The sequence below is a fragment of the Camponotus floridanus genome, unplaced genomic scaffold, assembly GCF_003227725.1.
Source record: "Camponotus floridanus strain SB8 unplaced genomic scaffold, Cflo_v7.5 scaffold9, whole genome shotgun sequence".
Lineage (NCBI taxonomy): Eukaryota > Metazoa > Arthropoda > Insecta > Hymenoptera > Formicidae > Camponotus > Camponotus floridanus.
The window spans coordinates 3459027-3484361 of NW_020229860.1; the positions used below are offsets into that span (position 1 = coordinate 3459027).

The 25335-nt window shown below is 34.9% G+C and overlaps 1 protein-coding gene across 2 annotated transcripts in view; it reads left to right on the forward strand.

The window, feature by feature from the left end:
- LOC105255624 overlaps nt 1-25335 on the forward strand; it is a 202342-nt gene that overhangs the window by 39500 nt on the left and 137507 nt on the right. Inside the window, exons 3-4 of one of the 2 annotated variants that reach the window (XM_020028903.2) lie at nt 3569-3700; nt 4576-4874. In XM_020028903.2, coding sequence (XP_019884462.1) covers nt 4742-4874 — 133 coding nt within the window. In that variant the 5' untranslated portion in view covers nt 3569-3700; nt 4576-4741. The remainder of the gene's footprint in view (nt 1-3568; nt 3701-4575; nt 4875-25335) is intronic. The other variant, XM_011265040.3, reaches the window with a different exon arrangement.

A 25335-nucleotide genomic window follows, 5' to 3' on the forward strand; every position in this document is an offset into this window, starting at 1 on the left:
TTCTTAATAAATATAAAATGGAAATTTTGTTATTCGACGTGTCATTATATATGCGTTAATCTTACATTAGACGAGTAAGTGACTTTGCTCGTTAGTTTGGAAATTAGAAGTTCAGAAATTACTAGTTCAGAACTCTGCAAGAAACGTCACTTTGAGTTGATCGACACAATGGTCAGGTGATTAATTATACGATGAAACGCACAATCATCTGAAGCTACAGACAATCGGTATTGTTGATAGGCTAAGATACATTCTGATATGCAATTAATCGATATTTCGACTAATTGATACCTGACTCGATTAATAATTCTGACAGTTCACTACGCGTCCAACAGGACATTTACAACAGGAATCAATGAATTAATTATCGTCGATCGTATTATTGACTTTAATATTTTATTCTTATGGCATCATTTTGTTTATTTCATCAACGTTCTATAAAATATTTATGTGATTTATTTTAGAAATTTATTATTGTTCGATTTAATTCAGATTTTAATCAGAGAGAAAGTGTATATTTTGATTGTTATGTACTTATATATTTACTTTGATAGATTGAGGCTAATTAAGTTCTGCAAATTCTTTTCGTTAACAAACATTAATGAAATTAAAGTTAAATTAAGTAGATATGCGAGTTCTAAAGTAGATAATGTTCTCTTAATTAAGCCTCGTCCAAAGAACATGTGCTTTCTCACCTTGAAACGAAAATTGCGCCGCGCCTGTAGATGGACGCGGAAAACGTTGTTGCAGGCTAATTTGCGGCGGTGCTAAACAAGAAGTTGTCGGGGCATCAAGAAACAGAGCTAGACAAAGGTTGAAAGAGAAGAGGGAATGGAAGCGGGAGAAGCAAACTCTAGACACACGGCGTGAACTCGCGCGAACTGCGGCCCGAGTAATTATCTTTGCAGCGGGAAATGTTATTTACTCGCACCTATTTGCTCCTTCGGACATTTGATCTTTGTTGGGAAACTTGGCCATTTAGCCTCAGCATGAACATTAAATTTTGCTATTTGTCTTGACAACCCGCGGGAGATATATGATTATGATTGTCGAAATGCCATTGCTACTTGCTTGCGTGCACAATAAGACAATAATCGATAGACAATCCAGACATAGAAAACATTTCTGAAAGGAAATGAAATTGCAGATCCCGAAATTGCACAGAAATGCGAACAGAAAGAGAGAGAGAAGAGAGAGAGAGAGAGAGAAGAGAGAGAGAGAGAGAGAGAAATTGGACACAGTTGACTGGCCTTTGTGTCGCTGACACTTTCATAACTGTTGATTCTCCCTCTATCGAAACCCTCTTTTAGGTCGGATCAAACAGAACTAGCCATAATTGTACAGCATAATTACAGATTGCTTGCGGCTTTCTCTCTTCCTCATTTGTCCCACAATCGCATGTGTTATATGCCTCCTCTTTCTCTCTCTCTTTTCATTTCGATGTTTTCTCGACTATGCATCCAATCAGCACGTGAATAAAGTTAGCTGCATCAGCACTTTTTGGATGGACCTATTCATAGTACTAGTACCTCTAATAGAGATTGCTCGAAAAAAAGGAGAATAAAAACGGAGGGGATGCTATTTTGCGCGAGGAAAACACTAGATTCGGTTACGGTAGAGGTATTTGACGGAAGTGACGAATTATAATTGAGGGATCGTATTCAAGAGGGTGATCAATTGAGACACAATGGCTGTTGAAAATGAGATCGATGGTGAAATAGCTTGAAATTATCGTCATGCAGACTACACGATTCAACTTATAAATATGTGCATACATGCAAAAATATAATTTAATTAAACATAAAAATAATAAAAGTAATATTTATATTTGTGTGGTAAAACATAACATGAGCCATAATAAAAAATATCTTTTAAAAGATATTATACATATATATATATATATATATATATATATATATATATATACATATATATAGTTTAAAACTGTGCTAAAAGAATAAAACTTTTCAGTAGATAAAGCCATATTCAATCAGACTTAGATTTTGTTGAATATTATCATTTCTATCCATTTAACTGGAAAAGAGGTAATTATTTATTGTGTCCCTTTGTTTCACGCAACGACAAAAGATATAAGAAATAATGGGAAGAAAAGAGTTTTATCCAAACAATTGAATGTTAGTGTGGCTAAAAAATAGGAGAATATAAAGTACCGTTATTTACGCCGGTTGAGTTTTATATACTTGAGAGAAGCGTCCTTAACGAAGTTGCTTTCTTTACTCTGAAATGATAGGACGGCGAAAGTTGCGAGTTGCTCTCTACTTTGAGTATGATCGTAGACCGGAAAATGCTAAGGTGTAGGAAAGTGTTCAGGAATCTCAGTTAAAGCGATGTTAAGAGCAGTTAAGAAGATAGCGCGAGCTAATAAGGCGGACGAGCGATAAGTATTATACATAAAGAGCCGAGAAGGACACACAGTTCCTGAAGCTAAGCGCCGATCGTCCACCGATGCCAGAGCGGGCACATAAAAGCCATCCTTCCGGAGCACCAAGTGGCTTTCATAACTACTGGACAAGTTCGTGGTAAAACCGGTGACAGTAGATAACGACGAGTGAATAACACGGCGGCAAAACGACGGGTTAACTTTGGCTTGTCACGTTATGAATGACTGAGCCCCGCTGACTCCCCGCCAGCTTCGGTACGCGTAATGGGGTCGCCATCCCTCCGTGATCTTCTCGCCAACAGGCGACCTCGTGAAACATTATGGGGAATTATGACCTCCGACTTATGCACCGCTGGCCGCCCCGATGGAGATACGCTAACGAGACATCGACGACATTTCCAAGCAGATGAAAATGCAAATGCCAACACCGCTGAGTCCGAGAAACTATGCGATCTCTCCTTTCTCGGCGCGATATGAATTTCATACCAATCGCGAAACGTGATGGAAATTAAAATAACTGTGTAAGACAATTATTACTTCTGTCAGGCTCTCACGTTTGATACTGTTGAAGAATAATGTTTTTGTTAGATGAAATAATAAAAATTGATGAGTAAAAACCTGGAAAACTTTATAGTTTATAAAATTTTTATATTTTATAAACTATAAAGTTGAATAGACTCATACAACTTTAAAATTTTATAAAAATATTCTTATTATATTACTTATAAATAATTAGTATGATATTGGATTAAAGTGATGCATTATTTTAAAAGCAATAATTGATATCAGGTACTCTTTAATAAACATATTTTACATATATAATATAATCTGTCGATGAATTTAAAATAGATTTCTATCTCAATCGTAAATAATATCATTGCATATTCATGTTCTATCCAAGCATAGTCACGCACTGCCACATATTTGTCTTTTTTTTTTATTGTTGTTGGTACAAAAATTTTGCGTAAAAGTTTTACGAACAAGCGCCAAATATTTTAATTTACAAAATCCGTTATAGATAAATTGCATAAATTTACAAATATTGACTTTGACATTCTCTGGGAATTTTTCACAAGAGAATTCTTTGAGATCAGAATCTGTTTCATCTCTTAATGATCGAACGTCAAAGGGACTCTTATAATGAAATGTTTTGCTATTTTGTTGCAGGCGGAATTTTATGTCGGCGGAAAAAAGCTTTTTCATCTGGACAAAGCTACTGAAAAATATGAAAACGAAAAGAGAATAAAAGTCTACGCGAAGTTCGACAAGGAGCACGAAAAAGATCGGCAAGAAGTGAAGGTAAGAAAAAAGATGGAAAATCGTGAAACGCGCGCGGACCAGCATATGTTACAAATGTAAAAAAGACTAGAGAAGAGCAAGAGCGAAGTAGAAAGGCCGTTATTCTCGCAATCGTCGTCGCTAGAAGCGATGATTGTGTCTTCATGTTATACTCGAAGGAACGGAGTAATACGTTTCAAGAAGACGGAACGTGAAGTATAGGGTGCATAAATCAGAACTCGCGCAGAAATGAAGATTCTGTCCGAGAAAAGGAATAACGATGGCGCAAGCGCAAAATTTTACGTGACGTAAAACCTATTTGTTCGACAAAAAAATGTGCACCTGAAAAACAACTACTATATATTTGTTTTAAATTTTTATTTTGCTGTTGACAGCAACGAGCCAATTAAAGCGAAAATGCGCGATCACGCTTAAGTTAATTAATTTCGTTGTTTCGTAAGTTGATTATATATGTCGTACTCGATCATGATCCAAAGTCCGCAAAAGATTAATTAAAATTATTGAACGAAAAAATCGTTCTTTCCGATGCGTTCATTTTTTTTAATTCATTCGTCAGCATACTTCTCGATTTGACTTATTTAGATTCACACAACTAATTTCGCTGTTGAATCTTTATGCCTTGACAATCCATTTGCACATCACTTCTTCGTTCCTACTAATTTTCATAATCGCTTTAATGAAATTCCTGCTTCGAGAATTCTTTTATCGAAAGGCATATAAATGTTATACGTATATAAAAGTCGCACTGCAGCGTATTCGTTTAATTTTCTTCGAGCCACCCGTCGAACGAGTCTACGCGATATGAAAATACCGACTATTACAGGCTATAAGGATAAAACGACGGTAGTATCGACAAGTTTCGTTCGATTGCGTAGATATTCAACGGCTGTGACGTATTGTTGTGCGCTCGCTCTCCGGACGAAAAAAGAAGAGAAACAAGACGAAGAAGAACGAACGCAACGAACAAAAGCGGAACGGAATAGCGAGACATGCCGGCGAAGATGATATTGAGGCGGAGAACTGATTGAACCGAGATAGAAAATGACGACTATCGAGGCCGCTAGTGAAATGAGTGCGGTACGTCGAGCAGTATGGTTTAGTGCTGTATTATTCGCAGCGACACCCTTGGCCTACACTCAAGTAACATGGACGCCGATCTATGTGGGAGGATACAGTGAGTACAGCAATCATTACTCCTTATTATTAGAAGTCAAGCACAAAAAAAGTTAGTTTGCATTTATGACCAAATTAATTAATAATTTAATTGAATTAATTTATTAATATTTTTTGGTTATATATACTTCTAGCTTTCAATATTCAAACATTTTTGCGAAAATATTTCAATTATAATTAAATTTATTTTAATTAGATTAATAAATTAATTCAACTGAGAATAATTGAATATTATAATAAATATATAAAATATATAATGTTAATATGTTTTTAAAAAATTCTCTCATCAGAGAACTAAATACGTACAGTTAATCTTTCTTCTGTACGTGTGACATATTAATATAATTTACCGCCATTTACATAATTCGTTGATTTGCAATTATCACATATCATACAAATTTTTATTACACAATGTGATAATACGATAGATTAATGTTTCGTGTCGCTTAGTTGCGAGTTGAAAATATATTAAAATAAGCGCACACATGCGTTTCTTTTTCTTTTTTCACGCAACATATTTTCATTCGTCTGACAGGAAAGTGAAAAAAGAAAGAATAGGAATAGCCGCAGTAAACGATGAAATATTGCGCAATATTATTTTTTTTTATTTCCAAATCTTTTTTAACGAAACTTTGGCAATCAGAGTTATAGCGCCAATGACAAACGCGAAAGCGTGTTCCACGATAACCGATAACCGAAGGATTGATCGCGTCAATTAACAAGCTACGACTGGCTGAAAGTTCGCAAACGAGTACAATTAATGGCGCATCAACTTTCCGCACGGCAGTCGAGAAAAGAGATATCAGACTAGAACGAATAGAAACCTATTTAAACTGATCATAACTCCAGCACACATGTTTTCAAAATATTAACAAAATAAAATATTAAACATTAATAATAATGTTTATTAAAGTAATATAAACTTAGAGATAATGATATATACATATTATTAATTAATATTAATTGGAAATTTTGTACAAAAGCAATATAAATGCATGCGGTATTTTAAAATATAATACTTAATATATTACTTCAAAGGGTTTTAAGAGATAATTTTAACACAAATGTAATTAAATCGAAACAAGTTAAACGATAGTATAAAAGGATATCCCGTCAATGCGATCGTCAATTATTTTAATTATGTTCTTCTGGAAAAATAAGTTTAGAATTTAATCTAGTGCACACGTAACGAGAAGCGTCAAACCGGGAATGATGATAAATGTATAAAATATTCGCTTAAGAGAAAAGCAATCTCACGAGTATTCAGATCTCGACAGACATTAAATTTTTATAACCCAGGACATTTATCCGTTAATGCCGTCACTCTTTCTGATGGATGTTGCAATAATCGAATTACATTTCGACCGTCACATAATTTATTATCTTTGGACGATTTTAATATATTTTATTGTTAATTACAAAAGGGAGAGTTTAAATCGATAATTATTATTATCCACAGCTATTTTACTTTGCAATTCTATAATATTTGTTTGTATTAATGAAATTGTATTATATAAATATTGCATTGATGAATAGATTGTATGAATGTCATAAACACATAATACGGATAATGCTATAATAATGTCGAGAAAAATAACAAGAGAAATATAATACATGATATTTTTATAAATAATCAGAATATATATATATATACACACATATATATAGATACAATCTTTATTTAAATTTAACTAAAAATAATTGTAATATTTGAATTATTTAATATTATATTTTATATTTATTTAAATTTTATTTAAATAAATATAAAATATAATATTTATTTATATATATGAAATATAATATAATATTTTATTTAACTACAAATAATTATAATATTATATCTGAAAAATTTTATATTATATTACAGCATTAAGCATAATGAAAATATGAAAATATTATAGAGCAAACAAAATATAAAGAGTCGACTAATTATGCTATATGCCGATAGATAATGTTTTATGTTATATAATGTTTTATCTTACATACTCTCTCGAGAGAAAACGGAAGATCTGGAATCGGTAACAATGTATCTACAACAGGATCGAATTATCGCACACAGAGAACGATATTGTAAGAGAGTTTAGCCGGAGTAGTTTTACCGAATGATCATTCGATCCACGAAGAACGGATTGAAAACCAATCACGCTTGGCTCCGTAGAAAGATATAGGGCCCCGTTATACCTGGAAATCAATCTGAAACGTGCCCGAAGTAACTCAATTTTCTCCAGTGATGTCTAAGGTTACCGTTATAGGGGCCGCATATAAACTGATATGAGAACGTCCTTGAGTTTGCAACTTTCGCGAAGTCTGATCGCAGTCTTAATCACTAGAACTTCATCGTGAGAAATTAAGCACTACCGTTCTACAACTCCGACGTATCTTACCTTGTTTGTCTTAATGAACAGGTCTTCGGAGTTGCTTCCTTGCCTTTCCGAGATTTACTCGCTAACATTTGTAACAGGAAACGTAACGACCAAGTGATATTTTCAAGAATTAAAAATTACATTCCAAGATTGGAATTATTCTCTAAAAGCGATCTATTGTTATTTGTTTCAAATATTTCGGTTAACGAAGTCCGGGAAAATGATTTACAAGGAAAAAATATGTACACGTTCGTCGGTGGACAACCACGATGATGCAAATACGATATATACTGAGCGAAATGTTACCGTATTCAAAGCTTGACATAGTAGAACACGTTCTACTATCCTAGGAACTGAGAACTTACCATCGTGCGCCATTGTGGTGCATCAATCTTCTAGATCATTACGAGTTCTCCGTTCATTTAGTAAGGTCCTTCCAGTTAGATCCTGACGCCGTCGTAAGCGATGTCGTCGCGGTAACGACTGGGCTAGACAAGTGGATCCTTTAAAGCACGATCCAGATCGTCGCGTGTAAATCCACCGGAATAATTCAAGCCGCAAACATCGTGCTCCGACGTCAGTGGATCAAGCATACGAGAAAGAGAAAGAGAGAGTTGAATCGGAGGGGAGCCAGAAGGGAGTTTTGAACGAGCGAGACGAAGTGAAGACTCTCCTTTACAGTTGGTTGTCGTCGGTAGCAGACTGTACTCTAATTAACGACGGGTAACAAGAGGTACCCGAGAGAGATGGAGAGTCATTGTAATAACTCGCGTCGCTACGAGAAGCGGAGAAGAAAATGAGAGAGGAGGGATTGCATACAAAAGAGAGCGGATAGAACGACGGCGGAATTTGCAAAAGACATGAATTCTTGAATAATATCGGTATTTCAACTGCGATATCTTAAGCTAAAATGTTGTCGATTAATTAACACCCGAATACTTTGTATACCCGTTGTTTCTTTTGGCATCTTGGAAATTTCGCAACTTCAACGAAAAGGCTGAAGTTTATTTGAATTCCACTTGAAAATCAGCGCTTCCAACGAATATTGCGCAATGCAGTACTAGAAGATTAACTGTACTAAGCAAAATTATAAGAGATGGTCTCTCGCGTCGTATTAGACAGACATAAAGAGAATAGAACCAAGAATCATGTAATTATATATCAATTTATACAAATTAACAAGAGTAACACGCAATTTATAAGTTTTCAATTTTTGCCCACATAATGGTTTCTCTCCTGTATGATGAATTTTTTCATTTAACATTATAAATGCATAGCGTGATATTTGAATAGAAAGACATGAAAGATATTTTATTGATTAGTAGCAGAACCCCACACGGCATATTTACTATTTCTTTATTTCTTGAATTTATTGCCGAGCAATGAATCATTAATAGATTTTATTCATGAATTTCGGTAGTGTATCACAAAAAAACTAATTAAATGATGCGACTTGCATATTACAACGTACATAGACAGCACAAAGACTGCATTGTGAGTCAGCATGCGTACTTAATTCACATATTACACACATACGAGCTACATGAATATACATATAACATGCTGAAACCAGTTACGCGCACCTTGTCTCATTATTCGAACTTCAAAGGGATCATACTTCTATATTGCAGCACCACCAAGAAATGATATTCCTTTCATACACCGTTATTATATTACGTTCGTTTATAACAGACTGATCTTCACAACAATAGATAATTGATGTCGTCTAAGCCAATATCGTGAATCAATAAATTATCTGATAAGACTACTTTTACGAAAACGAGAGATTTACGAGAAATAAAATGTCGGTTTGATTTAATCTCAATTGATACAATTACTTGTGATAGTGCTTGAGTTGTTCTATTCCCTCAAATTAGTCATGTTGCTTCTTAATGAAAAACAAGGGAAAAAAGAAATAGAGCTCTTTTACGCGCGCGTGCTCAAGTTGCCGAATAAAGTCAAGTTATAAGGAGGCTCGCTCGTAAAGTCACGGCGACACTCAAGTTGGATGAACGCGATTCGAATATCATGATCAGTCTCCAAAGATTCTAGACTCTCGAAAAAAGATATACAGCTCACTCTCATCATATTTTTTCTGCCTTTATTTTTTCATCTTACGTTGTTTAATCTTATCACGCAAGACGCAGACTCAAAACGCGGATCAAAACTCGGATCAAAACTCGGATATTACTCTTTCTATATATATATACTTATTGTCTCTCCGACAATTTTGCTCACGAGCCAAACTTTGATTGTCTTGCGCTTTTTATTGCGCTGCTTTATTAACTAGATTGTGGCTACGCGATGCGAATTACTTTATTTACTCCAAACGTTTTTAATACAATAATGCAATAAATTCAGTGAGCTAATCATATAGAAAAATATATGTCAGTAGCAGTAATTATAATAACAATGATTGATGATTTTATTGTCAAAATGTTTACAAAAAAATATTTTTCTAATTGCATGTGTTATTAAAATATATTTCAATATCTCAAAAATTAAAAAATTATCGGATTACAAAAGATTCGATTATTTTTAAAGTAATTAGATTTTTCGTATGCATAATTTATTCTAATCGTGACTTTTGTATGCATAATTTATTCTAATTATGATTTATTCTAATCAACATTATCATATTTTTATTTGTCATATAATAATATAGACGTCGAATTTGATGAAAGAGTATCCGTCGTATTGATTTATAAGTCAAAATATAGGAGATGAAGGAGCATATGTGACAATCTTGCGCTATGCGAATGCGCAAAGCGGTAAAGGACGGGTATGCGGAGTACACGAAGGCGAAAACGTTTGCTTGGCCGAGTAAACAGGGGGTGGCTCTGTTTGCTTTTTCGAGGAGGATGCGAATACGCAGAATACAAGGTACCCGCATATCCTTCTCGTATGCGCATCTCTCTCGTGCTCTCTCTCTCTCTCTTGCTCCTCTCTCTCTCTCTCTCTCTTTCTCTTTCTCTTTCTCCTTCTCTGTTCGTATGACAATCAAATATTGATGCTAACCTTGCTTTCATAAGCAATTGCTGTCCACCAATTTGTGTGCTCACAACGATAAAACTTGCTCTCAAACCCAGAAAGCGCTCTTCCAAAGTGAATTGTAAACTTCGCCTAGGCAACTTTGTTTTCCCGAACGACGGGATGCTCAGTTGATATTTCTCACGAGACACTGTATATATCTCAGTCATCTTATTTATTAACTCTCCTTCTTTCTCTTTCATTTAAAATTTTATTTTCTTCTACAAACTACTGTAAAAACACTATTCCAATTTCCTTCTTGCATCATAAATTATTGCTTGAGGAAATAAATGTCTAGGCTAAGTAATTGGTTTTTTTATTGATGTTTAAAATATCGAAAATCGCGGAAAGATTGCAGAATTTAGTCTATATACCAAATACGTAGACTCGTAGAAGAAAGAATTAAAATCGTGCTGATAGTAAATAATAATTTTTAAAAAAATCGCGCATCCTCGGTTTCTTATTTCAGAGAACGCTTGTGTGACGATGGCAAAATCATTATAACAACGTTGGTCATTGCTGTACCGCTAAATCACTCGAGAGCAATTGCAGAAACGGTACGACATAATGAGAGAAAGATTCGGGTTCTGTCACTTTCTCGTAATCGCGGCAACGGCGCGATTGTCACAGCACGTTGAGACCGCGAGCAAGCGAAAATCTGAAAAGCCACCTGCGCTCATGGTGTGCAGGTGCATTGCAGTTTCATAGTCTTCGGCGTCCAACTCTCCCCCACCGCGCTATTCACCGCCCCCGGCTGACGGACCGAGGTACCATCGGGCACAAACTGTAATCCTGTTTTCTAAATGTAACCCAACTTCCGTGAACATGTGTATGTCCGACCGCAAGCACTGTTCGACAATTTGTCTCCGTGCCCGACGCTCCGCTGCATTCCTCTCTCTCTCTCTCCCTTCCTCTCTTTCTTTCTCTGTCCCTTCGGCATCTCTTGGTCCTGCCTGTTCTCTCTGTCTTCTATCGCATTCTTCTTCTCGCGTCCCCCATTCTCCCTGAGGAGATGAAGGCTTTTCGAAACTATATTTCCTTCGATACACTCGTACATGTATATATGTACGCGTCGATAAAGTGGATAATGTGTATAAGGCACATATTTGTATAGCTACATATACATATATAATACGTTTGTATGTGTTCGTACAATAACGTAGGATGTGTAAGACAATTGGATCTGTGTACACGTGTGCGGTATGTAACTCTGTATGTATGTGTGTTTGAGAATTCACGTGTAGTTTAACGCTTCGTTCGATGTTAAGTTACGCGAGAAATTCACTCGACGTTGTTCGAAATTTGCACTTAAGATTATAGAACTACAATAGATCATGACCGATCGAGATTGCTTTATTTGCACCGCTTATTGTAGACAATTTCTTTTGAAACGCGTTTTATGCCTTTCAGTGAATCGTGCTTAAGATGCAAGGGTTTAAACCATAATTTGAGATGTAGTTCATTAATTTCTGCGATGTAATAATAACTTTTGTTTTTGATTTTTATTATTACGCCTTTTACTTTTCAATTATCAAATTATTGATTTATCTTCCTCTTAATAAATTATACAATTATATGGGATTATTGCAAAGCTTTGAAAAATCAATTTATTATTAATTTATTTACGAGGGATAATACCAGGTATTTCTTACAATATGATTATATGTGCATGGTTTGGAGTAATTACATGCACGCTTCGTTATGTATATGTATTTGCATATTCATAGACAATGTGATAATTTGCCGCATGACCGATATAACTCTTTCAGTGGATCACATTAGCATATGGGAATTACTCGATTTTCATTATCAGCACTTTTCTGGTTTCACTGAGAGAGAAAAAATCATCTCTTCGAAGAGAAATTATCCATATAAATATCTATGTAATTATGTAATAGATAAAATAAAAATAGATAAAATAAGATAAATAAAATAAGGTAGATAAAATAAATAAAATAAGATAGATAAAATAAGATAAAATAAGAAAATAAAATAGAAATGAAAAATAAAAGAGATATATCTAATGGTGCAAGAAGAAAAAAGATCGATTTCCCCATCGTCGCTCTCTCATTCGTGCATTTCTGAATAAAGATCCATATAAAACATTCCGGTGCACATGCGATCGATGATAGTATGCGTTACTAGGGGAATTGATTAACAGGAATCGATTGTCACATACGAGTCGGATAAAGGGACGGAATGCGAGATCTGACGATGGTTAAATTTAGACCGGCATTGGTAAATGCCATCAGCTTGAGGTTAATTGTTCTTGCCAAACTGATATGTTACGAGCTGCGTTGGGCGATGACGAACAGCTCAAAATGGAGAAATTTGAATTTTGATGGTAAATCGGTTGTCCGTTTGTTAAGTAAACTTGATCCATATAGTTCGACGAAGCAGACGATTTAATTCAGATTTGATTTTTCTTTGGTTGGATAAAATTATAAAACTACATAAACATTGCTAAAAGAAAAAGAGAAAGAAAAGAGAGAGAGAGAGAGAGTCGATTATATGTATATATAACATAATATACATAATTATAATAATAATAATTTAAATAATAAATTAAAAATTTCAGGTTATAATTGTCCTAAATATCTTATTTATTTATGTAATAATACTTCTATTTTATTTTCCAGGAGTTTTATTTAAAAAAATATCTTATTTTATCTATTTATTGCATAAATAATGTTAAAATTTTTCCCATGAGTATTAAAATCATTCTTAATGTGATAAGAGAGAAGAGAGCAATTCATTTTCATTAAACAAATTGGAATATTTATGATCTCCATTCTCTCATATATAAAAACATATTAAAGTATATATTTTAATTCTTAATATAGACTGTACAATATTTAAAAATAGTTAATTTTATCATATTTATTGCTTTGTTACATTTCACAATTTTAGTAATTTAAAAAAATAGATCAATATCTGCTATCTGTTTCGTCCCCAGGGAAAATCGGCTCATATTGCACGAAATGTCGATATTTTAGAAATGTCGCATTTGGCTAATTAGCCGGACATTGTCAGCAATTACTATATCGCTACGTACGTTCGATGGCATTTTCAACGCGATGTCGAGTGATCGTCCGGAAATCGAGCGTGATGGTTGCTCACGGCAACGCGAGCCGGAAGAGCGTGTCGCGAGCGAGAATTGGCGAAATTCGAGAGAACGGCAATCGTTAGAGCCGCTCGTCATCGCGGTACAGAACGAGAGAGAGAGAGAGAAAGGGAGAGAGAGAGAGAGAGAGAGCCTCGTAACTTGCAGCCCGCCAGCAAGAACAATTAGCCGACGGGCCCGCCGGAATTGCCATGGGCGGTGCAGCCGGCTGGTTGCTCTCGCACTCGTCACGAGTGTTCTCCGCATCCCCGCGCCGTGCCATCCCTCCGGGCTCGTACTACCCTCTCCGCTGCACTCGCCACCGATTCTTGTCTCACTAAAGCAATCCGGATGTGAGTTACAACCCTCGGCCAAGTTTCCGCGGCGACGACGGTAACGGCTGCTGCAGTCCGCCGGTACTGGCGTAATATTGTTCAAAATACCCGGAGTTAACTCCGGCATATCACGAGTAAAGTGAATGCGTGCTTCAAATGGAGAACGCACATTGTGCTTCCAGCTTCGCTTTTCGCGTGTTTCATCCGGAAATATTCGCGATCAGCGCTTGATGCGAAGAGTGCAAGTGTTTCTGCACGTCGGAGTAAGTAATATCATGGAGCAAGTTTCGAGAATGCGGTGAAATCGTTAATCTCTAAAGTGCGTCATTAGATTAATTAGATCGACCGATGCGTGACACGCTGTTCGGTAATGTAATTAAAGTTTCGAGTATTTCAGAAAGCAGGATAAAAGTGCAGTTTCTATTGAAAATAACATTGTGCAGTCTATAAAGAATTAAGCAGACTTTTCTCTTATCTATATTAATTTTTATAATTCTAAGAAAGTCGAGGGACCATCAGTTAAATGAAGAAATAGTGTGACAATGATGAATACAAATGAGCACAGAGTTTAGGTATAATTACGACTCGGGTCATTATTTATCTGCATTACTATGTTATCTGTGTGAACGATTGCAACTAAGCAATGCAATTAAAACTATGTTAACCAATTCACATCGCGTTCCTTCAAACTGTATCGCATTTTCGAACGAGCCAAGCGGACGAGGGAAAGCAGAAGCTAGAGAAACCTGTCTATTTAATGAAAATTAACTAACAGCCGCACGGTGTATCGCGCGAAATGCAACGGAACAATGAACTTTGGAATAACAGGCAGTGATACGAGCAAGAGCGATAGTAAGGCTCGGGGGAAAATTCCCATGAATTATATTTCAATGTTGACTTCGACAAAAGCATGCGGATGATGAAGCCAAAGGCACGGTTGCGCAGACGATAAAGTCGCAATATCTACCCGCCATAAAATGCAAAATCCATCTTGGTGGCAGCGTGATCTTTGGTATACGATATGCGTTGCGCGTTATTGGCACGGGATTTCAAGCAACTAGAAGCGATCTTGCATTTATCTGAACACTTTTCGATATAGGCCAAATATTTCTGATATATTGCGTATGTTGTGAATTATGACCGTAAGAGCGATTTATCTCTCGAGAAGTGCACGTACAAGATATCTATAATACTGTACTAGATAGAATAAGATCGTATTCGCAGGGATAATTTAATAAGGCAGCGAATAAATGACAGTATTATTCAATTAATTACATAATATAATTTATTTTTAATTAACTAAATAATATAATTTATTCCTAATTAATTAAATAATATAATTTATTTTAACATTCATTTATTTTCTTGTTGATTGATTTTCTTTACGATTCAACACTTCTTTATTTGATATACAAAATTATATTTTGATTTAATCCTGTCTTACATTATGGGAAGATAAATGCGAGATAATTTTATCGCAAATAGATACATATTGAATATTTTTGTCATCCTCTTAATTACTTCCTCTCGTATTAATTACTTAAAGCCAGCCGCGAAAATGAAATTTCATTTATGCGCATGTAATTACTCAACTATTGCGTTAAATTAACGCGGAGTTACGGTACGAAACTATGTGCGAGATGTAATGTGCTTTACCGGAGTTAAAGAGAGATATGTTGCTGTAGCATTGAGTCAATTTTCAGGGGAAAATGCGTTGCCTGTCCGACTGCCATTTGTCCATTAATGAATTGTCGCGTACCGATCCGATATATTTTGAGTTAATTAAAACAGCATTTGAAATATGGAATTTGCAGTTTAATAAAGCGGGATTTAATGCACGTGATTGCAAGCTTTAGGTGGGAGATCCTCGGTGAAAAATTGAGATAAAAGGAGTGAAACTGACATTTCTCACTGCATTTGACGAAACCATTTAAATTTAGTTATAACCGCATTTTTCAAGTTTTACGCAGAATACAAGACTATCCGCTTGTTTATTCCAGTATCATAATATCAATCAATCCGGAAAAGAATCGATATTATAAAACGTCATTAATACAAATATGAAGTTAATTGTTTTTTTATCCATTATTATCATTTTTTTTTGCATATTAGTTTTTATTCCAACAAGCATTAAAAGTGAGATGTATTTATTCCGTTTGCATAAAAATCCAAATATCTATATGTGCGATTTATAATATATTAAATATGATACTCTGATGTACAGAGTTCAAGAAAGTATTTATATTAAAATATTTTAAAATATTAATTTAAAAAAAAATATAAAATAACCATAACATTAAAGGAAAAATTTATTTTTATTATACGATATATTATTTTTACATTTAATCTCAAGGATGCTTTGCACATAAAGCAATAAAAAGAAAGAATAAATCTGACTTGCAAAGAAAGACAGAAATGCTGTACCACGCATATTTTTCCATGATTAAACAGTTTGCTAAATAAAGTATTCTCGGATAAAATATCTCATAGGTATATTTAAATAGAAATAAATCTAATGCAAACATTTACTTTATTAATTATCAGTTTTTAACAGAGAAAATATAAATTAATATCATTATAAAAAACAATCTGTTGTGAAGAATCACATAAGTGTGTGTTACGATATATGTACCGTAAATATTTTATTAAGCGTGGATTGTATTTCGCATTGCGATCTTGACACATCATTATTTGCTATTTATGTTTTATCTATCTACCACGAATATCTACCATAATTATTCGTAATTTACCGAGTCTGTTTTTTATCTAGGTAACGTTTTCTATGTAATTTACCATTCTGCATAAAAGAAATTAGAGATTTACACGATATTTAATCAAGCAGAGAAAAACATATCGCCGTCGATGAAACTCAATTGCACAAGTATGATACGATTCTGGTTTTTAATTCGAGAGTTCGCAAGAAGATGAGTACTGTCCCATCCCACGCTAAACGATGCCCAATAAGAAAACGAAGGGTGCTGCGGAGCGAGATTACTTCTTTCCACCGGATAACTCCCCAGGCCTTCTCCCAACTCGCTATATTCGAAAAGTTGGTAGTTTGCTCCTCGGCGGCGAGAGAAAATTGCTTACGCTTTTTACGGTCTTGCAAATATACTCGTGGCTCGTGTTTATTCGCACGGTTAACCGGCTGTGCGATCCGAGGTAAACGATTTTTGCCGAATCTACACCGGCTATACAAACTCCCGTGGATCATGAACTCCGCGAGAGATGGTGAACTTTAATCTCCGTCGCGGGAAAGAGTAGCTCGGAATCCGGAAAAAAAATTAAAACCATGAAATCGAAGCAAGCGAGCGAAAATTGAGCAAAAACATTGAGTTATTATACTTTTATATACGACGTATTGCTTAATTTTCGATAATATGCTAGAAATAAAGAAAATTTTTGAACAGTTTCTAATGCGATACGAACAAGCTCCTTACAATAAGGATACGTTACACATTTTTACATTGTTTCAACAAAAAAGAAAACTATATGATATTCGAGTTCGTTAAAAATGTGAGATAAATTGAAAAGTATGAATCCCACGCAATGCGAGAAATAGGCTGTCCGCCTTCGAAGAACAGCAATTTTCCTTTCAGGAATAAGTATTTACGTCTATTTGTCTGACAGTTATTGATGCTAGTGTCACGAACAAGCTGCTTCTCCCGATTTTCAAGTTCTATGAGAAAACTCTACGCTGGATACGCTGCTGCGCGTTTCATCTCGTCGTCGAAGAAAAAGAGTGAATTTAAATCTCATCTGCTTCGGCAAATACATAAAGAATAAACTAGTTTAAATATTTTAATTAACTTGTTCAAAAATATGAATTAAATTCTTATTTGTAATTGGAGAGAGAGAATCTATTGGAATAAGATAAAATTTAAATACATCAACTCTCTATTTCATCGTAGATTATTAATATCTTCTTACAAACAATTATATCTCTTCGATTAGTCTTCCGTAATATAAAACTTCTAGGTAAGAGTCAGCTTTACAGAGACACGTAATTAAATAAGTAAAATTTTAAATACTTTTTGATAATAATACCTATTTAAGTCGTTTCCAGAAATAATTTAGAATTAGGCACTAGAATTAATCATCGGCACAATTCGCGAATTTTAAAATAATTTTCCGATTTGTTGCATTAATGTCTTTAATACTTGCGTTTTTCTTCAACGCATCCCCGTAAATCATAAATTGTCAGGGAAACTATCATTACCTCGGCAATATAGAAATTCGAATAGCTCCACATTTGACATTCACAGTTTATCAGAATCGTTAATTGAACGTTTCGAAAGTCTGTCTTCGAAAATTTAAATTAACTTTGGTGGTCTATAAATTACCTATATCGAATTTTACACAAACCTATAAGAAACCACTAAACTTTTCCTCTTCAGTTGCCATGCATACTCAACAACACATCGCGCTTCCCTCGTGTTTTTTTTTTCTTTCTCCCCAGTTTCATGATAAACGTTGCCAGCAACTTTGAGGATTTTGTCCGCCAAGAATAGGGTAGGGATTTGCGCTGAGTGGATCATAATTTTCCGTCCAACCAGTTCTCGACCCACTGCCTCTGAGCAGATTCTACTTTCTCGGCCGACATTTTCTACTTCTTGCCACTCCGATGTCGGTCGTAGATCGACATAACAAGCTTTCTGGATTTAAAGGTCTTAAGAAATGTCGCGTGACAATTGCGAGAAGCGCAATGCGATGAAATTCATCGATAATCAATATCTATAGATGATATACTACAATCTGTATCGAAGTGATTCAAAATTTTGTAGCAATTGCATCTAAATACATATATCCAAGCGCTTTTCGTTATTTTTTTCTTTCGTTTAACAACTTCTCGCATTTCAACCTCAGCATACAATTGGTAAACTTTTATATTATTTGCATTGCGTGAACAGATTTTTGCATGCGCGCATGAAATTCACGGTGAAAATGGAACGTGCGCAAGCGCGCATCCGGTTTTCACAAAAAGGCACCATCGAAAACGGTACCGCACAATCCTTTCTCCCTTTTATTGAAATTATTGTTATGCGGAACTCACTGCAAACATCGCGGCGAGGATTCTATTGAACGTTATTTCATATTGAACTCGAACGTTGATCACGCCCATCAAACGCTGTATCACCAAACGCGAATACGATGAAAAAAATGTAAATATCAAAAAATACAAAGTTGTTTGTTAGATCATTATATTTTTAAACAAAATAACTTTATATTATTACATTTTTTATTAGTTTTTAAGAATAATTGGAATGAAAATTTCTAAGATTGTCTAAATTTAATAGAAATTTTTAAGAAATTTCAAGACTGTCACAATCAAAACTTGTTGAAAGATTTGTATATATATATATATATATATATATATATATATATATATAATATTTTCAATTTTATTGATATTGCAGTTTTTACGATAACGTAAAAATTGCAATATCAATAAAATTGAAAATATTATATATATACGTTTTATTAATATTGCATTGCATAGATGTTATAGAATCATAAATTTCCTGTCAATGTGAAAATGGAATATTTTCTTAGTTATATCGGTTAAAGCAAACTTTCGCTTTGCTAATAAAGTATAATACCTCCATCGATCGTTAACCCTTGAATTAACGCTTGAAATTCGAAATTAACTTGAAGGTTTTAGCAAACTTAAAATTTAATCTGAGTTAAACGCTGAACTGATTGAGATCTATATTTACAATCGCGTTTGTGTTGAGCTGTTCCTTGAGAATGTTTGTATTGAAATGCTTGCTAAGGAACTCACCCCTTTCGCAGAACAGAGTCTTATTACAAAATGTCACAGTATAAGGACTCGATTCTTATAAGCACTATGCCTTCACTTTGTTTCGATCCACTTCGGAATCCGATAGAATCTTTAATATAAGTGCAGATTGACTGCGCGCGAAAAGAAAAATGCATTTTCATAGTAGCAATACACAATTATGCAGATTTCAGCTCCGAAGTAGTCTCGCATTGAAGAATGAATAGTTGAAAGCATAGAGTGAAGGCGAGAAAAAAGTAGATCTCGGGGCTTGGCACGTCCTGCGAACGCATTGCGAGTATTTTCTCTTACTGTTCCAGTTTTCTTCTTCCAACGGGCAGCATTCTCGACAAAACTCATTGTCTGGGATCCTCGCTACTTAAACGTTCATTCAGATACCACCGCGACGCCGGCAGCGTCATAATTGCGCAAGAACTAGTTCGTTTTAATCGTGCGAAATTAAATACGCGCGGCTGAGAAAAGCGCTACGAATTATCCGTTTTTTTCATGACTATTGGTGCAAAGAATTATACACGCATTCAATTAATATTTATAATCGTTTATCTCCTTAATTTCATAAAATCTTATTATGTGGCATTTTATTAAAAGACGTCTTTATCGTTAGCATTATAAGTTAACGCTATTTTTATTCTTTTGTCCGTGCATCTTCCTTCGCATTATGAAGAATTGCAGAATTTATAAAGATTGTAAAGATGCAACTTGCCTTCAAATAAATACTAAAAACAAAACTCATTTCACGTATATCTATATTTAATGTGAAATATCAATGTAAAAAAGAGAATGTAAATATTCGAGAAAAATCTGAATTTTTAACCTTTCAAGAACTTTTTATTTAACATTTCATATGTATCATGAATCATGAAGCGTCTTGTGCGTTCGATTATTTATACATTCGGAAAAGAGCATATCAAACACGTTATTGAGAAACCGCATTTCGTTCTTTATCATGGATTACTTCGACACTCGAGAGAATCACTGAATAAGTAGCGCTCTTCACAAGGCTCTTCGAAAAGCTGCCTTTAACTCTCGCAGTAGTACTCAAAGAAGAGATTCGTCGAGTCCTTCCACGTGGAAGAGCGCCATCCTTTCTCTTCATCAACCCTGCGGTCCTTTCCGTCCATTTGCCATCCAACCATCTTCACTTGTGAAAATACGAAAGTAACCATAATGTAGACAGCCATTCGGATATCGGATCGTGTACAAAAGAGTGATGAAAAGCGTACCGGCACTCTAAGTGACAAGAAAGGAAAGATGCTGGAGGCATTGCACTGGACAGTTTGCCGTAGAACCACCATGTGACCCCGTTGTGTATCTCCGTGAAAGCTCTGAAAGCGTCATTGATAATAGTTGGCCCACGAAGGGCTTTTCAAGGTACATGAGGGAAAGTTGAAAGAAACCGCAAAATGCGACAACAATTAATATCGGCGAAAATCACGGCGAAAATAATGAGATATCTACATTAAAAATGCATCTACGATGGAAATCAGAATATATTAAGAGGAATAATAATAAAATGCAATTATAATAAATGCAATTATAATATATTATACAAATATTTATTGGTCTAATAAATATGCTGAAAGAGACTAATTGGCATATGAAAATAAAAGCGAAAATGGAAAATTATTGGAGGCTGAACATGTAGGAATATTTTTCACAGCGAAATAATAATTGAGAGCACCGAGTTTTTGTTAGGATGACGGAGAAAATTACTTTTGCACGATGATATGACTAATAAATGAATGTCTCGCTCTCTAATTAATTTACTAATCAATATTCTCCATTATATCTTTTCAACGGTGGAGACGGTTCGAAATTGAATCGCAAACAGGCAGCTCTAGGCGACGAAATGATTCGATTATAGGAAAGTTAAGTTAAGGAAATGCATGATGCGATGGCCGCAATGCAGATCACTCGCTATTGAGCGGAGAAGTAAATTTGTCGCGACGAACGGGAAACGCGACAGAGTTAGCCGCAGCCGTTGCTAAGTCAAATCGTTTTCCGATATTGCCGAAGCTTCCGACTGATAATTAGGAGTTTCCTTTAATTGAGGCGATTCAATCGATCTCTTACCCCCTCTGGTTCAATCATCAGAGATTTTTAATCTCGCCAGCATCTACGGTTCGGCCAAGGCGGCGCGGACTGCATTTGCATGTATAATTTCTTTCGCGAGGAAATACCTATAGATTTTCACAATTTATTATTCGACGCATTAATTCACTACTCGAGGTCGTAAATGAGTCGTAATAATTATATAAGAGAAAAGTAACATAAAATTAAAAAATATTTTTATATTATGCACTTATAATCAATGTGATGATTGATAGAAATAGTACATAATATAATGGCGCAAGTATTCAAGGAATAGCTTTCCCACGTGTGATTTGCTTCAAGAAAGAAAAATCATTTTAATTATAATTTGTACAAAAGCGTGTATTTTATCTCGCTTAATTTACATGCTGACGCCGTAATCGTGCTGTCGAGAATTCTAATCAGCGATGCGGAAAGAGAAATTTCTTCGAGCGAAATATTTTATTTTGCTCGCGGAAAACGGGAATAAAAACCACGCGGTCGTAATGGTACCGTCGCATAAAATAGCCGCGATTTAAGAGTGGCATAAATCAAAATAACACATCCCCGAAACATTTCTCTTTCGTGCCGGGCCCGCTGATACGTATGCATCACACGTGCGTGAATGCAAACGCAACGTAAACGCGAAATAAATCCGGAAATTCTCGAAATATGTGTGAGTGTTTTAAATCCTTCATCTCTTACGCGGCTATAAACACGATACACGCGCTGGGATAATTCCCTTTTGATTATTACAGAAGTAATTCCCTTTCGATTATTCATTTTTTTTACGTTCTGGAATTGTTCTCCACATATTGCATTCGGATACAAATATGCTGTAATTTTTTGTTTTATGATTTCAAACGATGATGATTCAATACGATTGCAAAGCCGCGAAATTGCAGAATCGAAGAAAGAAATTTTTCTTGTGTGCTACGGGTGTGCTACAGAGCATTTTGGCAATAAATATATGCACGCTACGTGTTGTGTTTACTTTAATGATACCCGGATGTGCAATAACGTCTGAGACATTGTTGGACGGAGTTTGTTTCAACCATAATAAATGGCACGATTTCGTGGACGCAGCTATAAATGCAAGATGTGCTGCGAAACTTAAATTGTATCCCGTGGTGCATCCGATTAGAATGCCTGTTATTCTACTTTCTATTGCACAAAAGGTACTTTTCCCGAAGCAAAACAAATATATAGAATGATAAATTGAATAAAATTTCTGTATTTGAAATAGTTAAAATTGAATTTACATTGCATATCATTTTTCTAATAAAATCTAAATTAAATGCATTTATTATTTATCGAATAATGTAAGTATCTATGTAAACCAAAACTATGTAAATAAGTTATTTATAAATAATGCAATATATGTTTTATACATTGTATAAAAACAATCTTATATAGAAGAGTGAACATTAAATGACCGAGATTAAGAAAAAATTTATTTATTTTAATTTATTTATTATATATCATTGCGGAAGAGGAAATTAATCCGCGGTAGAGCATATCTAAATGTAAAATAAAACACACGCGCATACAACGCATACATATGCACATACCGATGCCATGAACTTTTTGTGATCGCATTCAATTGCCAAAACTTCACCCGGATATGTTTTTTGTCAATATTTGGGCCGTAACCTTACTAGAGCGGATTCGCGAGGGATTCCAGCAATGCTTGCCGCGAATCTGGCGCGAATCAGCGTCGCGGAAATAGCACCCATTTTCGCAAAATCCATTTTGCTCAGACAGTATTTCGCTTGTTGCTCTGATACAGATTAGTTCGATAAAAAAACAACTGCATTTATTGAAACGAGATAAATTGAAATTCGAAGTGAGGTGCAGATGACTTTGGTCATTTCTAGATGTCGAAGAATTGAATATTTAGGTATTTTTTTTTTAAGCTAAAATAGATGAAAGCAGATATATTGATGTATTAATGTTTAGCATTATTAAATATTGAATATGTCACGCATCCTTCAAATTATGGTCTGTGATTAACAATATTATTTCGAATATTGTTATTTTATTATATATTATGTGTGCTATATTTCTTGTTGAATATTTATAATTAAATTAAATTATTTGATAGAAAAAAGATTAATTTATATTTATGATGAAAAAAATGTCATATTTTAAATATCAATACGTTTGTTATGTCTCTAATGAATGAAGCATCATGAAATGGAAAATTCATTTCGATATTTCAATGCCAGAAATATTCGTGTCAATATTAACTAAATTGCAATATTCATCTGAGTAACAGATATTTTAATCTATCATCTGTTATTTTTTCATTTATCATTTGTTCGTTTGATTATACTTCGTTTTGATAAATAGATAGTGTATGGGACTAGGAATATTTTTAATTTGATTAAATTATTGCATTATATTAATTATTATAAACTCACAAATTTATCAATATTTTATTCTCATATTCTAAATAGAAGGAAAGAAAATTGAATTCTTTAAAAAATATTTCCTAGAGAATAAAAATACGTTGCTTAAATGAACATTGCTATAATTATTACCTACAATGTACTTTAATTCTCGTTTCTCATTGATGTAATATTCATCACAGTTACGTATATTTTCTGTTAGTATACTTCAGTGAATTTCGCGATAAACAAACACGAAATAAAGTAACATTTTCGATTTCCGTTACCTTGCAGAATCCATGAATAAATTGTAACTAAAGTCTTTGGATTTCACCGAATCCGCCACAAAATGCATCAGGTTTACGTATGAAATCCTATTTGAAGTATTTCGGGATTAGTAATGTTTTACATTTGACTATACACAGCTCTTTTTGATTACCACATCTTGTTTAACGCGTCACGTCGAATTGATTGAAATGTGGGTTTTATCATCATTGCCAGATCGATACGCACAGTGCTTCGCTAAATAAGACGATTTCGAATGTCATTTTCCACGATTGCCGTGAATTGTGGTCGGCTCGGTTCTTGTCGAGAGAGAGAGTCTCGCGGCGGAACGTGTCATCGGTACCTACCGAAACGTCTTGGCAGACTTTTCGAAATGGAATTTTGCCACGAGGAGGGTCCTCTCCCTCGTATATCTCATTCGTCTTTCCTTATAGAGCGCGTCTGGCGACGAAAAATACCGGGTTGAGTTTTGTATGTTTTGCTCGAGCTTCTGGAACCCTCAAGGAGCAAAACGAATTTTTGCTCCCGCATGCCCACATGTACACACAAGCGTGTGCGCAGGCGTGCAAACGCGTATCCATGCGCTAATCTCGAGGGGAGCGACTCGACTCGTGAAAGCCGACCGCCTGCGCTCTATGGACTTTATATAAGCTCCTTCGAGTATCAGGCCGTGTCGCTCTTTTTTAGCTCGATTTCCACTTTCGGCAAAAAAATATCGCATTACGCAAAATATTAATGCTATTACAAATATTATAAATAAGTGGATATTTATGATATAACGAATCTGCTGCACCTGCATTTGAAATCAATATCTGTGACCTTTGTGTGTATTCCTCGTATCCTCTATCTTTGCGGTTCAAAGCCAAAATGACCATTATACACGTAACATCTGTCCAAACAGACAGCGAGCAATTTCAGCTGGTCAATATGGAAACATCATCCTCGGCACATGGACACCTTTGCGATAGGCGGAGATATTCGATCAACTCGGGGGATCAGCGTATAATGTCCGTTAATCCTCCGGGATGAAGCAGGGGCGACGGAAATGTAGCCGGAATTTCTCCATCTTGTTCGCGCATAGAGACA